General features: G+C 61.1%; 2 protein-coding genes across 2 annotated transcripts; both read left to right on the forward strand.

The window, feature by feature from the left end:
• Positions 1-11530: 11530 nt before the first annotated feature.
• On the forward strand, positions 11531-14159 carry SCRT1 (scratch family transcriptional repressor 1). The gene is made up of 2 exons (XM_034759476.1): positions 11531-12198; positions 13435-14159. Exons 1-2 carry the CDS (start codon positions 12084-12086, stop codon positions 14157-14159), a joined length of 840 nt encoding a protein of 279 aa, XP_034615367.1. The 5' UTR covers positions 11531-12083.
• Positions 14160-14475: 316 nt separating this feature from the next.
• LOC117873891 (cytochrome P450 11B, mitochondrial-like) lies at positions 14476-23242 on the forward strand. The gene is made up of 9 exons (XM_034763776.1): positions 14476-14761; positions 16193-16348; positions 16927-17126; positions 17598-17801; positions 18613-18767; positions 19931-20097; positions 20583-20661; positions 21526-21717; positions 22294-23242. Exons 1-9 carry the CDS (start codon positions 14496-14498, stop codon positions 22405-22407), a joined length of 1533 nt encoding a protein of 510 aa, XP_034619667.1. The 5' UTR covers positions 14476-14495; the 3' UTR covers positions 22408-23242.
• Positions 23243-24884: the final 1642 nt, after the last annotated feature.

Consider the following 24884-nt stretch of genomic DNA (forward strand, 5'->3'; position numbering starts at 1 on the left):
GAACTATGAACTATAACTCTGAGGGCCTATTGTAATTATGCAAAGTGTGAGCCATTCATGGTGGTTTGGAATCTTGATGACTCCCATTAACCAGAACAATTGTCTGCAGATGGGTGTGTTTACCTGTGAGTCTTCCTGTATAGGTGTATGGTGGCAAGTGGATAATGAAGTCTTACAGTGACATGTGATCATGTCACCTGAACTGGAATCCATCTTTAACCTGGTGTCTTTCCATTGAGAAGTGGGGGTGGGAACCCAGAGGGACAAAGGGTTCCCGCCTTATTCAAAAGATATATAAAGGGGTGGAAGAGAACAAGGGAGGGAGGAGCCATCATGAAGAATCCCCTAGCTACCACCTGAGCTTGAACAAGAGCTGTACCAGGGGAAAGAATTGTGCCCAGGCCTGGAAGGTGTCCAGTCTGAGAAAAACTTACTGAAGCATCTCTGAGAGTGAGATTATCTGTATTCAGTTTGATTAGACATAGATTTGTGCATTTTATTTTATTTTGCTTGGTGACTTACTTTGTTCTGTCTGTTACTACTTGGAACCACTTAAATCCTACTGTCTGTATTTAATAAAATCACTTTTTACTTATTAATTAACTCAGAGTATGTATTAATACCTGGGGGAGCAAACAGCCGTGCATATCTCTCTATCGGTGTTATAGAGGGCGAACAATTCATGAGTTTACCCTGCATAAGCTTTATGCAGGGTAAAACGGATTTATCTGGGTTTAGACCCCATTGGGAGTTGGGCATCTGAGTGCTAAAGACAAGAACACCTTTGTAAGCTACTTTCAGGTAAGCCTGCAGCTGTTAGGGGACGTGATACAGACCTGGGGCTGGGTTTGCAGCAGGCTAGCGAGTCTGGCTCAAACCAGGCAGGGCACTGAAGTCCTAAGCCGACGGGGCAGGAAGGCAGAGGCAGAGGTAGTCTTGGCACATCAGGGGGCAGCTCCCAAGGTGGGTTCTGTGATCCAACCCGTCCCACCCTCCACCATGCCAGCCCCACGGGGGGTCTCACTCTTCCTCTAGGGTAAGACATGCAGCTTCACCGCCTCCCACCGCAGCTGACTAACCCCTGGCTATGCAATGAAAGGCCCAGGTGTCCAACGCCTCGACCCCTTATTGTCCCCAGGCACTGCACAGTTGCCCGGTTTTGCACCATCCCTTTCCCATCGCTCACTCCAGACCCTTGTTTAGTGCTGCAGATATTGCGAAGGGAGACGATGGGGCCGATGATCCCATGACTCCCCACTCAGGGTTCTTGATCCTTCCTCTGGGGCTGGCCACTGCTGGCGCAGGATACTGGTCTAGATGGACCTGGGTTCTGATCCCGACTGGCAATGCCCGTGTTCCTCTATGGGAGATCTACCGGGGCACTGCTTAGCACCAAGCCAGCGGCAGAGACTCCTGGCAGACCCCCGGCACTGGAAGAGAACGATGAGACAGACACGGGACTGGTCTATGCCCTGAAGAAGGAGGAGTTAGAGCCCTTGCGATATTTGCTATTATAAGGCCAGTTTTAATTTCCGTTTTCCTGGTGCCCCTCCCCATTCACCCAGCCACTGACACATAGCAATGGGTGTGCTGGCGCAGAAGATTGAGGCCCCTCCTCATGGCAGGGCAGGGTGTAGCAGACTGCCCCCGGTTGTGGTCTGCTTCTTCTTTAGGACTCAACCCACCGGCCAGGTCATGTTCAGTCTCACCCTGTCTGAGTGTCCCATGGAACAATAGTTCAAAGACCTTATGCCACGTCTGCAGCCCGACCCCAGGTTCAATGGCCCTCACACTGCTCATCTCAGGGGGCTTTACCCCACCTTTCTCGGTGGCTGGTAGGAGAACCCCGGCCTTTGCTCTGCTCCGGGTCTCAGCTAAGGGACCCTGTAGCTGGCAGCTAAGGTCGGCTCCCTCAGCCTCCTCACTGCCTCCCTGGACCACTTCATCCCTTAGCCTCTCTCCAGGACCTTTCCTCCAGCCCCTTCCTGGCTTGCCCCTCCAGAGTGGTCACCCCTTCCTGGGCTCCACAGAGTTCTTCCCAGCCCTTGGACAGAGCGACACCTCCCAAAGTTTTCTCCCTGGAGACCCAGCTCCCGTCTGATTCATCCCAGGCTCTCCATGTCCCTCTCTGTCCCAGAACCCCCATGGCCAGGGTACTGCCCTGGGGTCTGGACCTTTGAGCGAGACTCACCACAGGATCTTGCTCTGTTCCTGCCCTCACTCAGTGTCTCTCCTAGCCTTTTGCCAGCGCTTCCTTCTCAGAAGAAGGTCTACGGTTGCCCTGGCCTTTCCACCTCCCCTGAAGTTCCTCGGTCACCTCCATCCCCTGGGCTGAGACGCCTCCTTAAATCAATATCAGGGGGTAGCTGTGTTAGTCTGTATCTACAAAAACAACAAGGAGTCTGGTGGCACCTTAAAGACTAACAGATTTATTTGGGCATAAGCTTTCATGGGTAAAAACCTCATTTCTTCAGATGCATTAAATCAGCCACCCAGCTCTGCCCCAAGTCGGCTTCACCCACCCTTTAGGTGCAACCGAGTGCATGCATTTCTCCCTGACTCCAGTTCACTCTTTTTCTGCCAGAGTGGGGTCTGCAGCGCATCCCAGTGTGCCCCACCCCCAGGGAATTGTTGCATGTGTCTCCCAGGGGATCCCCATAAAAGCCACCAGGGGATGGGGAACATTTCAACCCTTCTCTCCCTCTGTTGTGTTGATTCGTTGTGTGAGTTGCGTTTGTAGCTGTCTTTGCCGGTCACCAGCACACACAAGGAACACACTGTGTTCCGTCTGAAATATTGTTATTTAGGGAAACGCCAGGTGCTGTTGAAGGGCATCCTGGCTGACGCTGAGGCTTTTACAGAGAGCTCACTGCAACGCTGAGACGAGCGCCCCCAGCCGGACGACTGGCTTGCTGCAACAGCTGTAGTGAATGGGGAATAGAGACGGTCAATCCCAGGGCTCTGCCCAAAGACACATTGGTGTCCCAGGCAGATCCCTACTGTGGTCCCCACCAGCACAGCTCAGTGCTCCTGCTAGCAAGAAGCTGTGGCCATCAGCAGCCAGGCAGCCGCTCTGTCTGGGACAGAGCCAGTCAACAGGTGTAACCAGCAGAGCTGCTGGTCTCCAACAGAGCGACACTGATTTATGGCAGCCGGGGTCCTGGTCTGCTGGTGGGACCGGCAGAAGTTGCTGGGTCTGCCCCCTGCAATGAATTCCAGTTCGTCCTTATGTAAATCTCTGCTACGGCCCTACAATGTGTTTTCCGTCCGTCGGGATGAGCAGAACTCTGCTCTCCTGGAAATCCAGGGAAAGTTCATGCCGACAGGGACTGGACAATCAAACCTCGGCTTCTAGCTGCCGATGCACCTGGGAACCATCTCCTGCTGTTCACCCAGCAATAAGAACCGCCCTGTCTTTAGCCTGGAGCTGCCATCCACAGGGTCAGAGTCACAAAAGAGCGTGGCTCCCAGGGCCTGGCTTTCAACAGTGTCTTCCAAAAATCTGTCCCCTAAAGACTACAACTCCCAGCATGCAATACTCCATCTCCAGCTGAGCGGTGGGCCACAGTGGTGGCTGGAACCCGTTGCCCTGTGAGCTGCACTGCCGCTCCGCTCTCCATCAGCTGGTGCTGGGAACAGGGCTCCCACGATAGCGCGGGGAGAAAGGGGCTCGCAGGATCTGCAGCGCTGCCCATTTCCCCCTAGTTCTAATTCACACTGCGCATTGCTGCGTGGTGAGCGACTGCCTGCAAGGCACCGGGCTGTGGACTCCCAGGCCTGGTCTACACTTAAAGATTTGATGGTGCTAGTGACGTCTCTCAGGGCTGGCGAAAGTTTGCACCCGGAGTGCTGTGGCTTGGCTGTCCACACTCCCGGTGCAGATCCAACTAGGGCAACTGCAGAATTCCTCCATCGACCCAGCTCCTGCCTCTTGGAAAGGTGGACTAACTCCCTGGAAGGAACCCCCCTTCTGTCAATGTAGGAAGTGTCTACACTATCCATAGGTGGCGAGTTATATGGGCCCGTGGTGCCCGTGCTCCACCAATATTTAGGAACGCGGACCCAGCTCCACCACTGTTTGGGCTTACCACGTTTTGGGGGGACATGAGGTCCAGGGTGGCCCGAGGGGTTAGCGGGAGGCCTGGTGCTGGCAGCAGTGAGTGACTCCACCCCAGCTCGCCCTGCTCCACCCCCTCCCCACCCCGCTGACTCCTGGCGTCACTCGGAGGAGGGGGCGGAAGCTGGAAAGAGGCGAGGCGTGGGGGAAGGGGTGGAATGGGGGCAGGGAGGGGGTGGAGCAGGGGCGGGCTGAGGCCAGATTGCTCCCTGAAGCATGGGGCTCCCCAAGGCATGGGACCCAGGGTGGCTGCCCCGGTCCGTCCTATGGACAGGACAGCTCTGGGTCCAGGGCAGCCGGCAGCAGCGAGTGACCTGGCCCCAGTCCACTCCTGATTTTCCCCCTCCTCACCCCCATTCCACCCCTTCCCCCAAGCCCCTGCCTCTTTCTGGCTTCTGCCCCCTCCCCCGAGCAACACTGGGATCCGGTGGGGTGGAGCGGAACGGGGGCGGGAGGGGGGGGCTGAGGCCAGGTCGCTCGCTGCTGCCGGCGCCAGACCCCTGTGATGAACTGGGACTGTTCTTAATGTGGTCTTTGAATGCTGAGTGGGGAGTGTTGGCCGGGCAGGTTACAGGGGAGGTTGGCTGAGACGGTCTGCATTGGGGGATGGGAGACTGGCCTTGAGGGAAGATACCTGAGCAGGTAACGTGAGACCCCAGGAAGGGGTTGGAGCCAGGTGACACCTTTGCCTGGGAAACTGGACAAAGGCTGGAGGAGGAGCCGGGGGGAGGTTGAGTGAGAGGCTGGAGGGAGTTAGAGTTTTGGAGCTGGCTGGTGAAATGGAGGGGGGCCCAGACGGGGCTCTGCCCCCCCCCCCACGGGGCTGTGGTGTCCCTGGGGCCCCTAGATGGACCAAACTAAGGGGGTCCTGTTGTCTGTACCTGCAAGACCTGTCTTGGGCCGTGTTCCTGTCGTCTAAATAAACCTTCTGCTTTACTGGCTGGCTGAGAGTCAGGGTGAATCGCAGGAAGCCAGGGGTGCAGGGCCTTGTGTCCCCCCCGCACTCCATGACACCCCCCACTACCCTCCAGGCCCCTGCATCCCCCTGAAGCACAGGACCCGGGGCGGTGGCCTCAGTCCGTCTTATGGACAGGACGGCTCTGCTTGGCCCCGTTCTGGGCACCACCAAAAATGATATAAACCTGGCGCCCAGGGGCACCCCGGCTGCTTTGCTGTAGCTGGGCGGCCGTAGTGCAGACATACCCCGTGGTGAGGCAGCAGGGACCTGAGTTCCAGAAGCTCTGAGCGCCGTCAGCACCCACTGAATCTCCAGGCACTGTGAGTGCTCCGCCCGTTGGGACAGCCTGCTTGAGTTCGCAGCACTTGGGAGCATTGGTCTGTTAGGGTTTGTTCCCTTGGCCGACCGATCTGTGAACAATTACAGCCAGTGGATGCCTGACGTCCAGGGTGTGACACTGCTTAGCCCCCAGCTGAGGGGCTGGCCTCTTGTTTTACTGATGGGAACAGCTGAATCTTCCAGTCTTGCAGGAGGTGGAGAATTCTCGGTGTCTGCAGAGGCATCCTTTTAATGATTCATTAGCTGATGTTTGGACAGCGCAGCCTGGGCCACATATTTGTCCCCTCTGGTTAGTCCCCGGCCTGCTCTGAGCTATGGGAACACTGGCCCTGGGTGGTACCAGAGGATGCAATGTCTGCGTGAATCCAGAGCAGGTACAATGCCACCACCACCCTGCCAGGCTGCCTCCCGCGATCTCCTGCTACGACAGAGGTCAGGCTCCTCGGTGCAAACCAACCTCTCTGCAGAACACAACATGCAGGCCCTGACCCTGCAGACACCTACGCACGTGAGTAATGTTACCTTTGTGAGTAGTACCCTTGAGTGCAAGGGCACAACTCACTCGCGTGCGTGTTTCCAGGATAGAGGCCTTCGTGCCTGTGGGGAGGCGGGGAGTTTGGGGATGTTGAAACACCACTCTCAGAAATGGGGCGAGACCCAACAAACTCATGTCAGGCAGGCCACCAGACGACTATCTCATGGAGACAACTGAGTGCTCCCGACAGCCTGAGCTGATTGGCCACTGCCTGAGCAGCCAGGGCCAGACCTCAGGGTGCAGACTTCAGAAAGCAACGAGAGCTTGAACGTGCCCCAGAAAGATCTGTTGCTGGAACAGAAGCAGAATCCCAAAGGTCGATGGCTCTGGGGCTGAGTACCTGCCTAGGAGACCCAAGGAAGCCCAGCTTTCTGACTGCATTTACCATGGCAAGCTCATGGAATAAAACACCATGATTAAAATATCGCAGGCAGAACTATACCCCAAGGGGTATTCCTCTTCCTTTTTCTTCGGTGGAGCCCATTTAGTTAACACACTGATTATTTTGTGCAGCCTTTTTATCAGGAGACCAGACTTCAAAAGCTTTTGCTTCAATCCACAGCCTGCTTTCTTCATTTGTTTAGCAAGCTCCCTCCCTACATCTCCCACTCCCGACAAAACACTTCTCACTAGGCCGGGTAAACATACAGAGGCTGGCACACCAGCCAGCGGGTTGGGGGGCTGCACAAAATCCAAGCCCAGCTCCTTGGTGGGTCAAACACAAGGTGCAGCAATTTCTCCTGAATACCTTTGGGTTTGCCCTGGCTCGTTTCTATTATCCCCTTCTGCTTGGATCATGTTCGCTCCCCTGTCTCTGGCCACAATTTGTTTAAACGCCTTTGCTTCATTGCTCTGACCAAAGGGGACTGCAGGGGTTGGCAGCAGGTGGAATGGGGCCAAATCTGGACCCCTGGACACTTTTGAGTGGACCCCAAAATCTTTGTCTTTACTTTCTATTATCATTCCGGTTGTTATTTTCACTGGAGTCTGGACCTGGACAAGAGATGATTGACTCCCCCGGTACTGAAATACAGCAGCAGGTGCTGGGAGGTCCTTGAGCCTGTTCTACCTGCTGCTGGAGATCTGAGGGGAAGGGAAATGGGAATGCACACTGGCCGATAGCTCGGGACATCCGAATCTAAGGGCCCATCCCCGTGGTATCTAGGCTCTGGCTGTCACAGCACTGGAAGCACTGCAGGCTCCCAGTGCCCGAAGACAGGGACCCCCCCCAGTAATCACCAGGCTTGTCTCTGATGCCCTCCTCTCTGGAGCTGCTGGGTCGGGGAGGGGAGGGGGGATTTGGGTGAATGGGTCCCAGCTGCACCGTCTGCCGGAGTCGCAAAAGCCCTTGGGCCATGGATGGTAATGCAGATCGAGCCCGGCTGCAGGACCTGACAATACAGTTAATAACATATTCAAGCACAAGTGCCCTGGCGGAGAAAGGGCTCCTCGGCATGATGAGGCAAAAATCAAGTGCTTGGAACAGAAGGGAAGTTAACTAAGGCCTCCCTCTGGGAGAGGATCCGTGGTGTCAGGGGGAGGGGCAGGCCAGAGCCACTCGCAGGGCGGGGGCCTGGCTTGCTCTCGTTCACACCAGCCTGGCTGCAATGGAGTCACTCCTGATTTACGCCAGGGAACATTACAGCAGTGCCAGAAAGGCCTTAACCGGCCTGCACAGAGCCAGTCCCTGCTCCCCTGCTCGACAGACAAAGGCTGTGGTGGGAAGCAGGGGAGTACAAAGAGGCAGGGATGGGCCCCAGTTCAGTGGCAAGGCTGGGAACAGAAGCCAGGTTCCCTGAGGCCCCTGTCTCCATCCCTGGCCCCCCTCGCCCCTGCAAAGCCCCCTTCCAGCCAATGGGACTCTGGCCATTGGCTTCAATGGGAGCTGGAGGCAGAGGAGGGTCTGGGAGGGTGTGGACCAGACAGGCTGCCCAGATGCACAGACTGACACTGGGCTAAGCAGGGCCGACCCCCCCGCCCCAGGCTCTCGGTTGCATGGATTCCTGGGGAGGTTCTCTGGGGCTGCTGGAGCACTTGGCTTCCAATCTAACCCGTAAGAGTGAGAATTAAATGCTAATGAAGCGCTTTGATTTAACAGCAGACAAGACGTTTTAGTGTTGCTTTGCCTCATGGACTATTATTATGCAAATGAAGGGAGCTTGTATCTTTCTTCCCCATTTAGCTGAAATCAGCACTTCTTGGCAACAGCCAACGCTCAATTACTGTACTTACCTGCTTAATGGGCGCTCTCCCTGGCGGGGTCTTCACCGCGCTGCGTCCGGGCGGACGCGCGGGTGCTCGGGTCCCTGGCTGGGGGGCAGCCCCGGGTAGCTATGGGGCTCAGGCGGGGGGGTGGCTGTGTCTGGGTCTCGCTCTGCGTGTGTGATCGGGGGTGGCTGTGTCTCGTTGTGTGTGTGTCTGGTGTGGGGCGTGCGGCTGCGCTCGGGTGTCCCGGGTTGTGGCTGCCAGCCGGGTGGTTGCGTCGGGGGCTCGTGTCCCTGCCCGTGGCTTGTAGTGTCAATCCGGATCCCCCGCCCCACCAGCCTGTTCCGCGCTGATATGTCGAACAGCAGGTGCTCGCTGAGCCTCCCTGGTGTTTTAAGCCACTTTCCCCTGGAAACTTTCCAGAGCTTGGGCTTCCTTCCCCTCCAGCTGCAGCTCCCCGGGCCCAGCGCCGCCCGCCACGGGCTGTGGAGGTATTAGGGGAGCCTGGGAAGGGGCTCGAGCGGTCTCCTGGGGGCGGGGGGGTTTCCTGCGCCCGAGGGACATTCATGGAGCAAGTTCTTAGTCCGGTCATCAGATCAAACCGAGCAGCCGCTGGAGCCCCCCGGGGCGAACCGGGCAGCGCTGGCGCCAGCTGTGGCGGAGCTCAGGGGCGGGGGGTTGGACGCAGCTCGCTTTCCCGGGACCAGCAGAGCAGCGGTCCTCCCCGGCCACAAGTCTCCGTGCGCCCCGCCGGGCGCTCCGCTTCAATCGGGACTCAGTTTCCCGCTCGCTCATACAGGCAGCAGCCCCTGGAAGAAGGGAGGGGGGAGCGCGGAGGGTCCCTGAGCCGGGCGGGCGGCCAGGCTGCGAAGGAGGGGAGTGGGGGAATCCGATTGACCCAACTGGCAGGAGACACAGGACGCGCCAGGGTTACAGGGTCTGGGATCCGCAGCGCCTCCATGGAGCTGCCGTAAAGGGAGGTGCTGGGGAAACACCCCCCGTAGGGGGATTCTGCTCAGGTGACCTCCCAGTAACGGGCCTCAGGGTGGAGCCAGGAACCGGCTCCGGGCCGGTTTGTACGTGACAAGAGAAGTCAAGTGTGAGCCCGATTTCAACCGCCAAGGGAATAAAATCCGGTGCAAAGAACGACCCGTTTTCTGTCAGGCCACAGAACCTGACCAGCGAGGCAAGAGTTTGTATCTCATTCGCGGGTTGCTTGGGGTCAGATGTTACCCCCCTTTCACCTGCAAATCACGTGTGTGTGTGTGTGTGTGTGTGTGTGTGTGTGTGTGTGTGTGTGTGTGTGTGTGACAGAGACCCACACATGCAAACCTAGGGGCAGGCTGGCAGATGCACACATCTGTATGTGCCCCCCTGCACCCTGTGCGTGTGAATGGAGCGAGACAGACCGGCAGGACCCCCAGCCCCGGGGGGGGGGGGACACCGCTCCCCCAGGCTGAAATCCAAGGGGGTTGCAAAGAGCCTGGGGGGTCACTGAAGAGCCCGCCTCGGTTTCTCGCTGCAGAAGTGAACAAACGCGCCCCGGTGGAAGACAATAGGAGCAGGCCCGTGCCCGGGTGTGTGTTAATTAGGGACATATGTCTCCTAAAGGAATCGTTGGGGAAGGGGGGGGGGCTTCTGCTCCCCTGCGCGCCTCATTAGCATGAGCCGAACGCCATTGGCCCGGAGGACGTGATGTAAGAGGGTGACTTGTAAACTTCGGGCGGCTGCGGATTGTTAGCTTGGTTGCAGTCCCATCAATCTGCTGGGGGTAAAGAGGGAGGGTGGAAAATCAGAACAAATGCCCGGCTCCAGAGGCCCTGAGGTGCACAGCGCCGCTGCTAATTAGAACTCCGGGAAGGAGCGCAGCAGGGATCAAACCGACAGTCACGGGGGCCACGGGAAAAACAAATGCAACCTGGAGCCTTGAGTGAATATCCTGCGGGAGGCGGCTGCTGGCTGGCAGGGGGCGGGAGGGGAGATTCCAGAGGGGATTCACTGTCCGCCCGGAGCCAGGCAAAGCCCCTGGAAGGGACCCGTCCCTCGCAGATGTCCCGCCCCAATGGGAGCGGCAGGTGCTCAGGATCTGGACCCCTGGGGTGGGGGTGGGGAGGTATTTGAGGAAGGACTTCAAATCCCAGGGGCTGTTGTCTTCTTCTGCTTTATTGCCATCGATCAAACCTGGAGCTTGCAACGTCCTTTGTGCGGGGACTGCGCGTTCCCAGCACCCTGGCGGGGTTCAGAGAGTAACTCCCAACACGGGGTCACCTCCTGAGGCCTTCGTTCAGGCTGCGAGTCAACGGGAGGCTTGGCTGAGTAAGGACTGGGCTATTCAAAACCCAGGAAGCCCCCCCCCCCCCACACACACACACGCTTTAACCCACTAGTAATGGACCTGGAAGGAAATGGCAGGAATGAAACCTGGAATAAACTCATCATGCTGCCCATACTTTGCACTGATTGGGCAGCTTCCATGGAAGATCTGAAAGGATGTTGCAAGCGTGAATTAATGGGGGCTCACAGCGTGGATGTGGGGGTGTCGCTTATCCACTCCTTTAGAGAAGTGGAGGTCCAGAGAAATGAAGCATCGGGCCCACTCTCACATAGCCGGGCCAGGACTAGAAGCCAGGAGTCTTGGTTCACATCCCCCTTGTTCTAACCACTAGGTGATACTTTCTTGCACAGCTGGGGGTTGAAGCCAGGAGTCCTGACGCCCTGCCTCTGCTCTAACCACTAGGCCCCACTCCGCTCCCAGAGCTGGGAAAGAACCCAGGAGTCCTGGCTCCCAGCCCCCCAGCTCTAACCACTAGACCCCACTCCCCCTCCCAGAGCTGGGAAAGAACCCAGGAGTCCTGGCTCCCAGCCCCCCAGCTCTAACCACTAGACCCCACTCCCCTCCCAGAGCTGGGAAAGAACCCAGGAGTCCTGCCCCAGCCCTTGCTCCAACCACTGCACCCCACTGCCTCCCCAAACCAGATGGAGCAAAAGGACGAGCCAGCTTGGTACTTTCCTCATTAAAAAGTGAACATGTCGCTTTTTTTATTGCATCACAGAGACCACAGGTCCTCCCTATTCCCCCACCCATCAATCAAAGAAATAGTCTCTCATTAGGTCCGGCCGCGCCAGGGCGGCGCTCTGCTCCCAGGATCCCGGAGCTGCCCGAGTGCCGGGGGGTCAAAGACAGGCCTGAGCCCCTGGGCCTCACCAGGGCACCCTGTCTCCCTTCTCCTCCTCTCCCTTTTTGATCTAACTCGCAGAAAGCCCGGGCAGGAGGCGACTCACAACAGCGTCACTAAATCATCTAGTCTCACTGCTGTTCCCGGGAGATTTTTTTTTTTTTTTTTTTGATGGATTAAATTAAGCGCTTCCATTTCCGTCCACCACCTGATCGCTGCATTATAAATCCAAACAGCTGATCAGAGAGTCTTCAGAAATTCAGGACCTTCTACAGCGGCTGCGGCAGAGCCTGGGAGCTGTCCAGCGCTGACAAGATCCGCCAGCCCCGAGCGGAACAATAAGAATTGCGGCACACGGCGCAGGAGGGGACGCCGGGAACCCAAGCTAGGAGCCGCTCCCGAGCGCCGGGAGCTGTCCAGTGCTGAACTCGCGGGCGATGTCTGAGGACCCAGCTCCGGGCTGGTGACCCTGGACCTCAGGGTGGGCTTTGGAGCCGCCTCCCCTGCTGCACAAAAGCCGCTGGAACAAGGACTGATTGCACCAGGCGGGGTCCGGGGCTGGGGACTGCACGTCGGAGCCCAACCTACAGCAAGCCACAAAGCCATAGCGCCCAGGAGCCCTTTTCTAACTGTCCTTTTTTTAAAGCTTTTTTTTTGGGGGGGGGGGGTCCATTTCTTCCCCCCTCTAATCGCTGACCCAGCAACCATCGGCCAGCTGCCGCGTGTCTCCCGTTTCGGCCGCGTGTAGAAACCATGCCAAGATCTTTCCTGGTCAAAAAGGTCAAACTCGATGATTTCTCTTCGGCGGATCTAGAGAACTCGTACGGCAGATCTCGGGCAGACTTCAGCTCGCGGCTCCATGACAAGGGTAAAGACAGAGCCGCGCTAGCTCGCGGGTGCTGGTGTAGATGTTCGGGGCTGGGGCTGGGGCTGGCTAGGGAGCGTGTGTGGCTGGCTGGTGGCCCTGGGGCCCGGGCTGGCGATGCCTGGCCGTTTGAGCTGCACCGGGGGACACATTCCTATGTGCCGCCTGCCTCCTTCCCTGGAATGCACCTCGCCAAGAGCCATATTGAGCAGACTGGGCCTCTCGGAGGCTGTTGACTCTGCACATTTTAATGCAACCCAATCGCTCTGTTCCTACCACGCCGCTAAAATTAGACCTTGAAAAAAAGACGGTACCAAGGCGGTGCAGGGGTGGGGGAGAGTTCCCAGCCGGGGGGGGGGGGGGGGGGGTTGGAATTCACCGCTGCAGAAATGTTTTTGTTTGGAAGGCCCTTTTGTCTGCCACTAGACAAGTTCAAGGACAACTGTTAGCAACCGCCGGGCTTCTCCGCGCGGCGGGCTGCCCCCCTGGCTGGCGCCAGGCGATGGATCGGGGCCGAGGTGACTAAACCTCTGGGTGAAAAGTTCCTCTAGGAAGGACCCCGGCTCCGAGAGGCTGCCCCAAGCCCTGGCGCGGCGCACTTCGCTGGCTCCTGGCTTTTGTTGACTGCAGAATGTCTGCAGCGTGTTGCATAATCGGGGGGGAATTGGCTGAAGTGGTTTGGGAGGGAAGGAAAGGTCATGCCCCGGGCCCCCCTCTGTAGGCTCGGCCCCCAAACTGACCTTGAGCGTTCCCCGGAGAGGCAGGTGTCACCTCTGTGGGGTGGGGGAGGGGCCCATCACATCCATGTCCTCGCTTTGCATTCAGAGGCATCTCAATGAGTGCTCGGAGTTGCAGCCCCCAATTAGAGGAGCCGGAGCAGCGCTTGGCTGCCGCATCTCCCCAGCCTCGCTCCCTCCCTCCCTCCCTCCCTCTGCCTATCTGCGCCCAGCAGCCGGCGAAGCGAGCGGGAATCTCGGGGAATGATGAAGAGGGTGGCTGGCGGGGAAGGTTCATCAAACGCCAGGGCCATTAGCATGACAGTGGAGAGCCGGCTCCTGGTTCATCGCCACGCACTTCATCCCGGAGCCGGCCCCCCTGCCGCAGGCAAACCAAGGGGGGCCACTCGCGGGACTAGCTTGTTGCATCTATTAAGCAGAGAGCTCTCCAGCTAATCTCCCCGGGCCCATCCATGATTTAACAAGCCTCTCCGTGTCTCTCCCTCCCCTCCCCTCCCCGCAGGGTACATCCGTGACTACATCACCCCGTCGGTCTATGAAGGCGAAAGCGAAAGCGCCATCAAGGTGCCCTCGCCTGACCCGATCTACCCTGGCGCGCACGGGGACTATGGCGCGCCGGACTCGGACCAGCCCGACAGCCCGCACTCGGAGATCGCGGCCGGCTACATCAACGGGGACGCGGCGGTGAGCGAGGGCTACGCGGTGGACGCCTTCTTCATCACGGACGGGCGGTCGCGGCGCAAGGTGGTGAGCGGGGCGCGCAGCCTGCAGCGGCACCGGTGCAGCGAGTGCGGCAAGACCTACGCCACCTCCTCCAACCTCAGCCGGCACAAGCAGACGCACCGCAGCCTGGACAGCAAGATGGCCAAGAAGTGCCCGACCTGCGGCAAGGTCTACGTCTCCATGCCGGCCATGGCCATGCACCTGCTCACCCACGACCTCAAGCACAAGTGTGACATCTGCGGCAAGGCCTTCAGCCGGCCTTGGCTGCTCCAGGGCCACATGCGCTCGCACACGGGCGAGAAGCCCTTCGGCTGCGCGCACTGCGGCAAGGCCTTCGCCGACCGCTCCAACCTGCGCGCCCACATGCAGACCCACTCGGCCTTCAAGCACTTCAAGTGCAAACGCTGCAGCAAGACCTTCGCCCTCAAGTCCTATCTCAACAAGCACTACGAGTCGGCCTGCTTCAAGGGGGCCGTCCCGCCGCTCAGCCCCATCGAGACCTGACCGGGGGGCGTCCCCTGGCGGGGCCCCCTCCCCCCTCCGAGAGCCCCTCCCCCCCCGTCCCTGGCGGGGCTCCCCCCCCCCCCCCCGAGCCCCCCCCCCTTCCGTCCCCTGGCGGGGCTCCCGCCCNGGGCCCGGGGGTGGGGGCGGGCGAGTGGGGATGGGAGCCGGGGGGGCCGGGCGAAGGGGGATGCGGGGGCCGGGCCCAGCCCGTTCCGGGCGCTCGGCGTCGCCGTGTCCTTGCGGGGCGGGGCGGGGCGGGCCGGCCCAGGGGATTTAAGGGGCGAGCCGGGCACCGGCTGCGCAGCGAGCCCCGCGGACCCTCCGTGCGCCCCGGCCATGGGCCCGCCGAGCCAGCTCTGGAAGCGGCCCGCCCAGCGCCGCCTCTCCCGCTGCCTCCCGTCGGGGGCCGCCCGCAGCTCCACGGCCCCGGCGCTGGCCCCGGCCCCGGTCCCGGCCGCCGCCCGGCCGCTGCCCTACGAAGCCATCCCCCGCAGCGGCCGCAACGCCTGGCTCAGCCTGTACCGCCTGTGGCGGAGTAACAGCTTCCCGCGCTTCCACCTGGTCATGCAGCGCAACTTCCAGCGCCTCGGGCCCATCTACAGGTGCGGCCCGCGGGCCGCCGGACTCCTGGGTTCTCCGGCGCGGGGCGGCCGCTCCGGGAGCGCGGGTTTCTCCCGCTCCAAGCAGCGCCCTGCCCGCTTGAAGGGGGACCTGGGCCCGCCCGGGCAGGGCCCCCAGGCTGGCTGGTCCCGTTAGTGTGGGGGTGAGACCCCGTCCTGGGTGTCCGCCGGCCCCGCGATCAGCCCATTGCGGGGGGCTCTAGGGGGCCCTGCCCGGGATCTAAACGCAGCGGCTGCTCCTGGAGCCGAAGGATCAGACCCGGCAGCTCCTGGACCGGTCCCGGGGACCGAGCGGCGCTGGGTGAGGCCGGGGCGCACTGGGGCGGGAGGCGCCGGACTGATCCGTGACGTTGGAGATGGCGAAGCTCCATCAGCCCATCTGTGCCCCCAGGTTCAGGGCTGCATTTCCCCACCCCCCTCCGGCTGAGGTGTCCCAGCACTCCCCTCCAGAGGGACCAGCCCCTCTTCCATTCAGAGCCACTGGCATGACATGCCCAGCAGGGCCAACCCCTGGAACTCCCTGCAGCAGGAGATGGGAGTCAGACACCCACGGTGGATATTTTGTAAAGGATAAATCCACAACCATCCCTCTCTGGAGAGAGGGGGGGCAATCAACTCTCATGCTTCAGGGCCTGAGCTGGCTGCTGGGGTCAGGCGGCAGAGCGCTGGCCCCAGCTTCTGCTCCAGCGCACCCAGCAGTGCGGGAATCCTTGGCCCTATGCAATACTCCCGGAGCTTGGGAAGAGGCGAGGGATGGGCTGGGAAGTGCTAGGGGCTGGCAGAGGCTTGTCCGTCTCTAGGGCACTTGCCTGCGGGCTCTGGATGGCGCAGGCTCCACCTGCACGGAGAAGCTCCGTTACCAGGAGAAGCAGCAGCACCGAGCCTGGCTCAGCAGCTGCTGGCACCAGAGAGCCTTGGGGAATCCATGTCACTCGAGTACCCGGGGGGAGGCCCCCTCCCCAGGCACAGCCGGGTGCCCACCCAGTGCCTGGCCCCAGGGGCGCGTGCTGGACTCTGGAGCGATGGATCCGGAGCCCAGGGGAGCCTCAGGCTGGGGCTGGGCCTGGCAGCTGGGTTAGCTGCAGTTGCCAGCTCTTTGGGAGTGACCCCCCCCCAGTGCCCCCGGAGGCAGGGGCGGGACCAGCAGCTGGGAGAGGGGTGGGAATCCCGAAGGCCTCCTGCCCTGAAGCAGGGAGGGGAGAACCCTCCCTAGCTGGCTCTGGGGAGAGCCGCTCAGATCCCTGGGTCCCAGGGAGAGGCTGCATGATCTTCTCTGCTCCCAAAGGCCCTGCTGGTGGGGGTGGGGCAGCTGGGGCCCAGGCTGCTCCGACCTCGCAGCCCCCGTTGCCTGGGCTCACCGGGCCGGGGGATGGGCAGCGGGGGCCGAGCTGAGGCCAGGACTCTTCCCCACAGGGAGACCGTGGGCACCTACAACTGCATCAACGTGCTGCTGCCCCGAGACGCGGCCCAGCTCTTCCAGTCGGAGGGGATCTTCCCGCGGCGCATGGGCATCGAGTCCTGGATCGCCCACCGCCAGCTCCGCAACCACAAGTGCGGCATCTTCCTGCTGTAAGGGCCGCTGCTCGGCGGGGGGGCGGGATGGGGGGCAGAGGAAAGGGAGTTGGGGAGGGGCAGGGCATGAGATGCAGGACAGAGGGAGGAGGGCAGGGGCAAGGCCTGGGGCAGGGGGAAAGGCATGGGGTGGGGGTGAGGTGCAGGACACAGAGAGGAGGGCAAGACCTGGGGCAGGGGGGGAGAGGCATGGAGGAGGCCGGGGACAGAGGGAGGGGAGGGGAGGGGTAGTCCGGGCTCAGGGGAACTTTCATCCCCCTGGGCATCGCCCGTGAGCTAGGATCTGCTTAGGTGAGAACTGAGCCAGTGACTGGCCGCAGCCATGCGGGGGCGCTCCGCTCCCTGGAGCCAAGTGGCATGTCCTGGCTCTGACAGTAACTGTGCTCCCATGCGTGCCCCTTTGCTGCAGTTGGGGGGGACAGGCGCTCGGCGCTCACCCCCAGCCCCTCCTGCCCCTGGAGCTGAAGAGGAATCTCCCAAGGCTGGGGGCAATGCGGGGCTGATGACACACCCCCTGGGCAGTTCTGATGCCCCCAGCAGAGGGCAGTGTCACTCGCTGGCTCTCCTGCCCGCAGGAACGGGGAGGAGTGGCGCTCGGACCGCCTGATCCTCAACAAGGAGGTGATCAGCCCTGTGGGCACCCGGAAATTCCTGCCCTTCCTCAATGCAGTGGCCCAGGACTTTGTCACCCTCATGCACCAGCGCATCAGCAAGAACACGCGCCGCTCGCTCACCATCGACCTCTACAGCGACCTGTTCCGCTTCACCCTGGAGGGTAGGTGGGCGAGGGGAGCTGCGGCCCATGCCGGGGCTCCAGGTCCTCGCCCCGTGGCCCCGGGGGTCGTGGCATCAGAGCGACGCCCTGTGGCCAATGTGGGAAATGCAAAGCCCTGCCCCTGTGGGGTTGCCACTGGTGCCCCCTGCCGGGCTCTGCCTGGCTCGTCCCTGGGTCCCAGCTCCTGGTGGGCACGAAGCTGGGACCAGGCGCGCTGCGTACCCACGTCCTACTCCATTTAGACAAGCCAGGCCCAGGGACTCCGAGCAAACTGCCCCCGCACCAGGCAAAGGTCAGGGTGAGTCGGGGGAAGAAGGGAGTGGCCTAGCGCTTAACCCCCCATCCAGGACACCTGGGTTCGATTCCTGGCTCTGCTCCGCCCTGCTGTGTGCGTGGGGGCAGGTTAACCCCGGCCCCCGAGCTGTACATGGCGATGCTGATCCATTCACGGTTCCCCTCCCCTCTGGCCAGCAAGCAGCTACGCCCTGTACGGGGAGCGGCTGGGGCTGCTGGAGGAAAGCCCCAATGCGGAGTCGCAGAGGTTTATCAGCGCCGTGGAGACCATGCTGCGGACCACCTTGCCGCTGCTCTTCATCCCCCCGGGCCTCATGCGCTGGGTCAACACCAAGCTGTGGAGGGACCATATCGAGGCCTGGGACACCATCTTCAAGCATGGTGAGCCGGGGGCAGAGGGCACGAAGGAGGGGGGCATCCCCGCGGGGTCTCCTGCAACAGGCCTTGGGGCCCCGCAGCAGGTGCTGCTCCCCTAGGGACACCCGGCCCCTTCCTGGACAGCCACACGTGGTACAGGTTGGAATGTCGCCTCTTAGCAATGAGCTCGCACCCCAGGCCACACAGCCCCGTCCCCCGCAGTGCCAGGCTGGGGCACTGTGCCCAGCGCTGGTGCAATGAAAGAATTCCCTTTTCCTTGCGGGTCTGCCCGGGATCTGCCCACCTGAGACGTAACCAGCTCCCAGCAGCAAAACAACTGCAAGCCCATCTCCAAAGCACACCCCTGCATCCGGCTGTCCCGCAGCTGTAGGAGCACCGTGGGGCTTGCATGTCACCACCTCTAGCAAACTCCCCATGGCCCCTTGCTCCTCCACACTCTTCCTCCCTCTTCCAGGGGCAGAATGGCCAGTGGGGAGAGCCTCAGAGCTTGAGCCAGGACTCCTGGGTTCCATTCCTGGCTCTGGGAGACTGTTTGGGGGGAGGGCTGGGAGCCAGGACTCCTGGGTTCTGTCTGGGGCTCTGGAGTTTTGGGGTTCTGGACACTTGCCCTCTCAGTTCCCCTTCTCTAAAGGGGGGAAGCCCGCATCTTCCTCAGGGTTTCTGAGGCTGGTCCCGGCCTGCTCTGCTCCCCTGGGCCTAGGCATGTTCCTTTCCCTAGGGCCTGGGGCTCTGGTTTGTTTCCTGCCCTGGGGCTGAGGGGGGATTGTGAGCCCGGCTGGGAGGAGTCGCTCACTGCCCCGTGCTCGTCCCCCAGCTGATAAGTGTATCCAGAACATCTACCAGGAGTTCTGCCTGGGGCAGCCCCGGAAGTATTCGGGGATCATGGCGGAGCTGCTCATGCAGGCGGAGCTGCCGCTGGACTCCATCAAGGCCAACATCACTGAGTTCACCGCGGGTGGCGTGGACACAGTGAGTACCCGGTACCCTCCCCTCTGGCAGGCCAGCTCCCTGGCAGTGATGCGGTTCGGGATTGCGGGCAGCCCAGCCCATCCTCCCGGAGCAGCTCACAGCTCCCGGGGTGTCCCAGTGCTCACAGCTGCTCCTGAGCTCTGGGGCTCCCACTTGGGCCAGCCAGGAGCCAGGGGCCAGCCTGGGGCCCTGATGGGAAAGGTCCCTGTGGAGCTGAGTGGGGAATTCCCACCTTGCCACAGGACTCCACAGGTTCCTGACCTACCTATGGACAGGAACTTGTTCCTTGTTGCCTCCTCTGGGTCTCTAGTCCTCCCTCTAGCTCCGGTTCAATTCCCGCGGGGCCCTGTTGGCTTTATCCCCACTCAGGTCTGGGAGCTCTCCTCGTGGGAGAGATCGGCATGTTAGTGAGGCCCCTGGTGCCCTTCCCAGTCAGCCTGGCGAGGCCTTGGCAGGCCTCAGCCCTGGGTTGGGCCGGTTAGAGACCCTCACAAGCAGCCAGCACGGCAGTGACTAACTCCACAGGACAGAGAAATGCTCCTGGGGGCCCTGGAGAAACCAGAGACCGGCTTGGGGGAACAATACTAGATTCAGGCCAGAGACCTGCATAATACTCATTTGGGGGGGGGTGAACCAGACTCCCAGTGGGGGGAGCAGGAACGGCTGAGGGACTAAGGGGGCAGCAAACAGGCCCTGACTCAGCAAAGGGGCACAGCGTGTCTGGGGGTTGCCTAGGCAGAAGCTCCCCTCGGTGGGGCTCCCCCCCGGCTTCCCCCCCAACTCAGGGCACCTGGAACCTGCAAGGAGGTGGCCATGTTGGACAATGCTCCGGGAAGAGCCGGAGGGGCCGGGGGAAGCACCTACATGAATGGGTCTGTTGTGACCAAGGGGGGTTGAACCCCATGGAGGGAGCAGGGTGATTCAGGGGGAACAGGCCTAGAGCGCAGCGAACGGGGTGGGGGGGACAGAGCAGAGGAAGGCTGAGGCTGCATCTCCGAGATCATGACTCAGACCGACAAGGCCGGGGATGTCTCAGTGGCTGGTAACACTGGGTTGGCCAACGCAACTGGGACCGTGAGACGCCTCTGTGGCTGTGCCCAGCATGCTGCGCCCCCGGGTGAGGCACAGGGGTGGGCCGGCTCTGACTGTCCCCTCTGGCCCAGACTGCCATGCCCCTGCTCTTCACCCTCTTCGAGCTGGCCCGCAACCCCAGCGTCCAGACGGCCATTCGCCGGGAGATCGCCGAGGCCGAGTTGCAGGGGCCGCGGGAGCTCTCCAAGGTGCTGAACTCCATGCCCCTGCTCAAAAGCGCCCTCAAGGAGACACTGAGGTGAGGGCCAAGGGCACAGCCTCCGGGGCCCATGGGGAAAGGAGGGTGGGCTCTGCTGCCTGGGGCTCCAAGGGCAACTTCTCCATCATGCCAGGCACTGGGTCTGGGGCTAAAACGCCTGCCTGTGCCCGTGCATCCGTCCAGGGAGTGCTGGGGACGCAGTCTCCGGGCACAGGACTCGGGCAGCCCAGCCCAGCGGGCCCTACAGCAGTGGGGTCTGGCCAGGCATGAGCGGGAAGAGGGCGTGGGCATGGCAGACACTGTGGGGCACAGATGGCCGGCGGATGATCCGGGATGAGGAGGGCAGCCGGAAGCAGGGAACGCTGGGTCCGTGGGGTTCAAAGCTAAGCAGCAGCAGTGGGTGAATGAAGGGCAGCGGCAGTGACGTGGGGCTCCCCCCAGGGGCCGTTTGGCCTGAGCAGTGTCAGGCCAGCTGTCTAGATGGTGGCGGGGAAAGCCAGCTGACGGTGCGGCTCTGTTGGCAGGCTCTACCCTGTGGGCATCACGGTGCAGCGCTACCCAACCAAAGACGTGGTGCTCCAGAACTACCGCGTGCCAGCTGGGGTGAGTCCCTGCTCCTCCGCCCCCCCCATTCTCTGCAGCCGGGAGGTGCCCCCAGGAAGGGGGGAGGCTCACTGGCCCGGGGGTCAGGTTGTCTGCTCAGACGCCCATGCGGATCACAAAGCGAGAACTCCTACTCCGTGCTTAGAAGAGCGTTGGGGGTCTGGAAGGGAACAGCACACCCCAGACCCCATCCATGGCATTGCACCACTGCCCCAGCACACGAGGGTTTCTCACTCTGCCCCCCGAAGCTGCAGGGACCAGCCGTGACAGGAGGCAGGGCACCAGAACTGTCCCGCTGCGTGTGATGGGGTACGGTAGGGGACCGAGCCCTTTCCTGATTTGCCACAAAAAATCCTGGCTTTTGATCAAACCACTAGTCACATTTGACCAATTTTTTTAACCTCAATTTTGACTTTTTTTGGGACCTGAGTAATATTTCACAGGGGAAGAGGATGGGGGCCAAGCTGAAGGGCTGGGGGGGGGGGGTCAGTGAGGGGCTCTCTCTGCCGGGGGAGCCAGTACTCTTAGGGTGCAGCCTTCTGACCTCCACCTTCCTTGCCCTGTGGGGGAGTGAGACAGGCAGGGAGGGGAAGCTCCCTCAACAGCTACATGGCGAGTTCCCCTTCCCCTCCCCCCGCTGCTCTTGGTTTTGGGTTTTGCTGATACATTGCAGGGACATTAAAGCACTCCCACCCCAGAGGGCCACAAGGGCCCATGGCCTGCGTCAGCCCCTGACTTCTGTTGGACAAAGCAGCAGCTGTTGAAATGATGGAGGTATAAACCAATCAGCTCTCTGTGTGCAAGCAAGCTTGCATCTGATTGGTGGAGCCTAGTGGCCACCCTCTCCCCTCTGCTGCCCCACAGACCCTGTGCCAGGTGGGGCTGTATGCCATGGGCCGGAGCCCGGAGGTGTTCAGCAACCCGGAGCGCTACGACCCCATGCGCTGGCTGAGCAAGGAGGATAACAGCTTCAAGGCCCTGGCCTTCGGCTTCGGGGCCCGGCAGTGCATCGGCCGCCGCTTGGCAGAGACCGAAATGATGCTGTTCCTCATGCACGTGAGTCGGGGAGAGGTGGCAGGGCGGAGAGCCGGGCAGCCTGGGGGCAGGCCTGGGGCTGGCCTGAGCTCACGGGGCTCTCACTGTACGTTGGCCAAACTTTACACAACTCAACTTGTTTGTTGGTACTTCAAGAAAAGGAGAAAGTATTTGTCACTGTGTGACCTTCCCACACAGCTCGGCCACCGTCCCTCAGCCCCAGCCCACTGTCCCCTGCCCTGGGCTCCCCTCAGCTCTGCACTATGTGCCTCAGTCCTGACCCGCAGCCCCCTTACCTATTCCAGGGCTCCCCCCTGCTCTGCTCCTCATCCCTCAGGCAGGGGATTTAGGAGCTTGCATTCTTCTTCTTCCATCTGCCCTGGACTGAGCAGGCCCCGTAGCCCTGTCAGTCAGGAGTGACCAGCAGAAACGAGCCAGTAAATGCCCCTGCGCGATCCCCTCCCAGCCCCATGCCCTGCAGCATCGGGGTCTCCCAGCCCCACACCCCGCAGCCCAGCCCTGCTGTGGCTCAGACTAGCTGGCCAGATCCCAGCCCAAGCTGCTCCGGTGTCACACCGGCTGTCCGTCTCCTTTCAGGTCCTGCGGAACTTCCGGATCGACACGGTGTCCAAGGCCGATATTAAAACCGTCTTCGGGTTCATCCTCATGCCGGAGAAGCCGCCTCTGCTCACGTTTCGGCCCATCGACTGAGCCCCTCACCCTGGCTCCCCGCCTGCTCTTTCTGTACCCTGGGCATGGGGGAGGGGAGGAGGAATCCAGCAGCGAGGGGGCGGGAAGGGGGGGCTGTGCTATCGAGACAGACCCCTCTCCAAGGCAGGGCATCGAGCTGGCAGCCTCCCCCCCCCCCCCAACATGCCAAGGCAGCCTGGTACAGAGAACAACCCCCCCACACACACTTTGTAACACAGAAGTAGGTGCAGACCCCACAGCCAATGGGCCCACTCGTGGATCCCGGCTGCGTGCTGGGGTTTGTAGTCTCTATGGGCTACATAACGTGGGAGGAGGGGGTCCTGGGGCCACAGTTCAGCCACCTCTGTCCTAAGGGCATCCAGTCCTCCTTTGCCTATCTGCCGAGAGGGGAAAGGGGTCTCCTTCCCCGGGAGAGACCCAGTGCCGGCAGGAGACCCCACCAGCAGGGTGGAACCATAAAGCCATGGGCTGGGGCAGGAGAAGGAGGCAGGTTCTGTTGGAAGACGAGGAGGTGGCAGAGGCGCCAGCCCCCGCATTTCTCTTATTCAAAGAAGTGGCCATCCCTCACTTCATGTCAATGGGGCTGAAGCCAGCAAGATGGCCACCGTTTCCCTCTAGTCCAGCTGCATGTGGGAAGGAGGCTGCCCTTAATAAAGATGGCTGCCATCTCCCACGCTTCTGTATGAGGTTGAAGCTGTGCCCCAGGCAATGTGGGTCCGGGGGCTGGATGGGACACAGGGATTGTGAGGAGCAGCAGAGAGCGGGGGATGGGGAAAGTGAGGGGAGGAAGATGCAGAGTTATGGGGTGCAGGGGATGTTGAGTGCAAGTGGGAGGCTGGGGGCTGCAGGGGAGGTGGGGGGTACGGGGTGGTGCAGGGGCCAGTGATGGGGTGGGAAATGGAGGGGATGGGATATCAGCTCCTGCAGCCTGCGTGTGGGGGGGGAAGAGGCATCCCCTCGGAGCAGCCAGGGGAAGGCCATGTTACCGCATCAGCAGCTCTCAGTCCTGGGAGTTTGCTGCCTGCAGAAGGCGCTGTCATGAAGTCATGATTCACACCCAGGACTTTCAGGGCTGGGCAGGCAGGCAGAGCTCTGGGAGAGAGCAGCGGGGCTGAGGACACAGACCTGACCTGCCATGAGCCCTGCCGGGGTGTGACCCTAGAGCAGAGAGAGAGCCTGGAAGGGGGGCTGTGGGGCTGCTGAGACCCGCCCACAGAGGACCCCTGGGGCAGCAGGAGGCGGAGAAGTGAAGACCGTGCTGGGAAGTGGCTGGCTGCCCCCGGTCAGGGGGAGGGAGTCTCCAGCCGGGAGAGACGCATTGTGATATTTCACCCCAAAATTCTCACCCGCTGCCCAGCCGAGGAGTGGAGGGGAGTTAAAAAGGCAAAAGACAGACCCCAAACATCACTGGATTCTTTCTTTTAAGTCATGATTTTTTGGGCCAAGCTCCTGATGTTTGAGGGTCAGACTCATGGGTTTTGATCGCTGGGGGCTGGCGGTTCTGACACAGGGCCCAGCCACTCCCATGGCAGGTCTAGCCCAGCCCTCGTTCTGCTGCCCTGTCTCACTCCGGGCGAACACTCTGGGCTGTAGAGCAGGGGTCCCCGAACTTCTCAGGGGCTCGCCCTCCCTCGCCCCGGCCGCCCCAGTGCCACAGCTCCCGGGGCGGGGGGGGCATGGACGGGGAAGGGGCCGAGGCTGGGGCTGCAGCTGGAGCCAGGGACGGAGCTAAGGCTGGGGTCGCGGCTGGGGTCGGGGCTGGAGCAGAGCAGGGCTGGCTCCCCCCCGGGGGACTCGCCCACAGTTTAGGGACCTCTGCTGTAGAGCAGATGACAGCCGAGCCCTGGTGGCCAATGCTGCCAGCCCTCTCCCTGCTCGGCTGCAGCATCTCTTCCCCTCTCCTGGGCCTCTCCTGTCTGCACCAGGCATCTGTCTGCTGCTGGGAGGCTGTAATAGAAGTATTTTCTCCCTTGTTAAACTGTTCATCCATTTGGACTAAGGCTGAGGTGTGTGAATTTGGCAACCTTGGCTTGGCGGATGTATAGAAATCATTATTCTGGGTTTGGGTTTATCTACGGTGCTGATTGTCACGGAGCAGCACATAGGTGACGTCCGGCCCCAGAGAACTGGTTTGTAAGAACTGGTGTCGTGCCATGTAAACTGAAGTGGAGTGGGAGACGGAGTCATTACACTAAACCAGGATCACTTGCAATCCGTTTCCCTCCTGGGTGGGGGTTACCAGCAAGGTCTCACTAGAAACTCGTCTTTTTTCTTCCTCTGAGCATTAATCGTCATGCGCCAATGGCTGGCTGGCTGTAGGAGTTACAGTAACAAAAGGACAAATAAGCCATGGTCAAGGCAGACTTCAAGTTGCTTCGCTGAAAGCTCTTTTTCTGAAGTCATTGACCATAAAGGCTACTCTGGTCAAATGCAGGTGGTTAGTGTAGCGTGATGCTGGAGCTGCACCTCTGTAGGAA

Source organism: Trachemys scripta, chromosome 2 (genome assembly GCF_013100865.1).
Source record: "Trachemys scripta elegans isolate TJP31775 chromosome 2, CAS_Tse_1.0, whole genome shotgun sequence".
NCBI lineage: Eukaryota > Metazoa > Chordata > Testudines > Emydidae > Trachemys > Trachemys scripta.

Coding starts and splice junctions, on each gene's coding strand:
- LOC117873891 (XM_034763776.1), top strand. CDS start 14,496: ATGGGCCCGCCGAGCCAGCTCTGGAAGCGGCCCGCCCAGCGCCGCCTC. Junction 14,762..16,192: donor CGCCTCGGGCCCATCTACAG/GTGCGGCCCGCG, acceptor TCTTCCCCACAG/GGAGACCGTGGGCACCTACA. Junction 21,718..22,293: donor TGATGCTGTTCCTCATGCAC/GTGAGTCGGGGA, acceptor GTCTCCTTTCAG/GTCCTGCGGAACTTCCGGAT.
- SCRT1 (XM_034759476.1), top strand. CDS start 12,084: ATGCCAAGATCTTTCCTGGTCAAAAAGGTCAAACTCGATGATTTCTCT. Junction 12,199..13,434: donor CTCGCGGCTCCATGACAAGG/GTAAAGACAGAG, acceptor CCCTCCCCGCAG/GGTACATCCGTGACTACATC.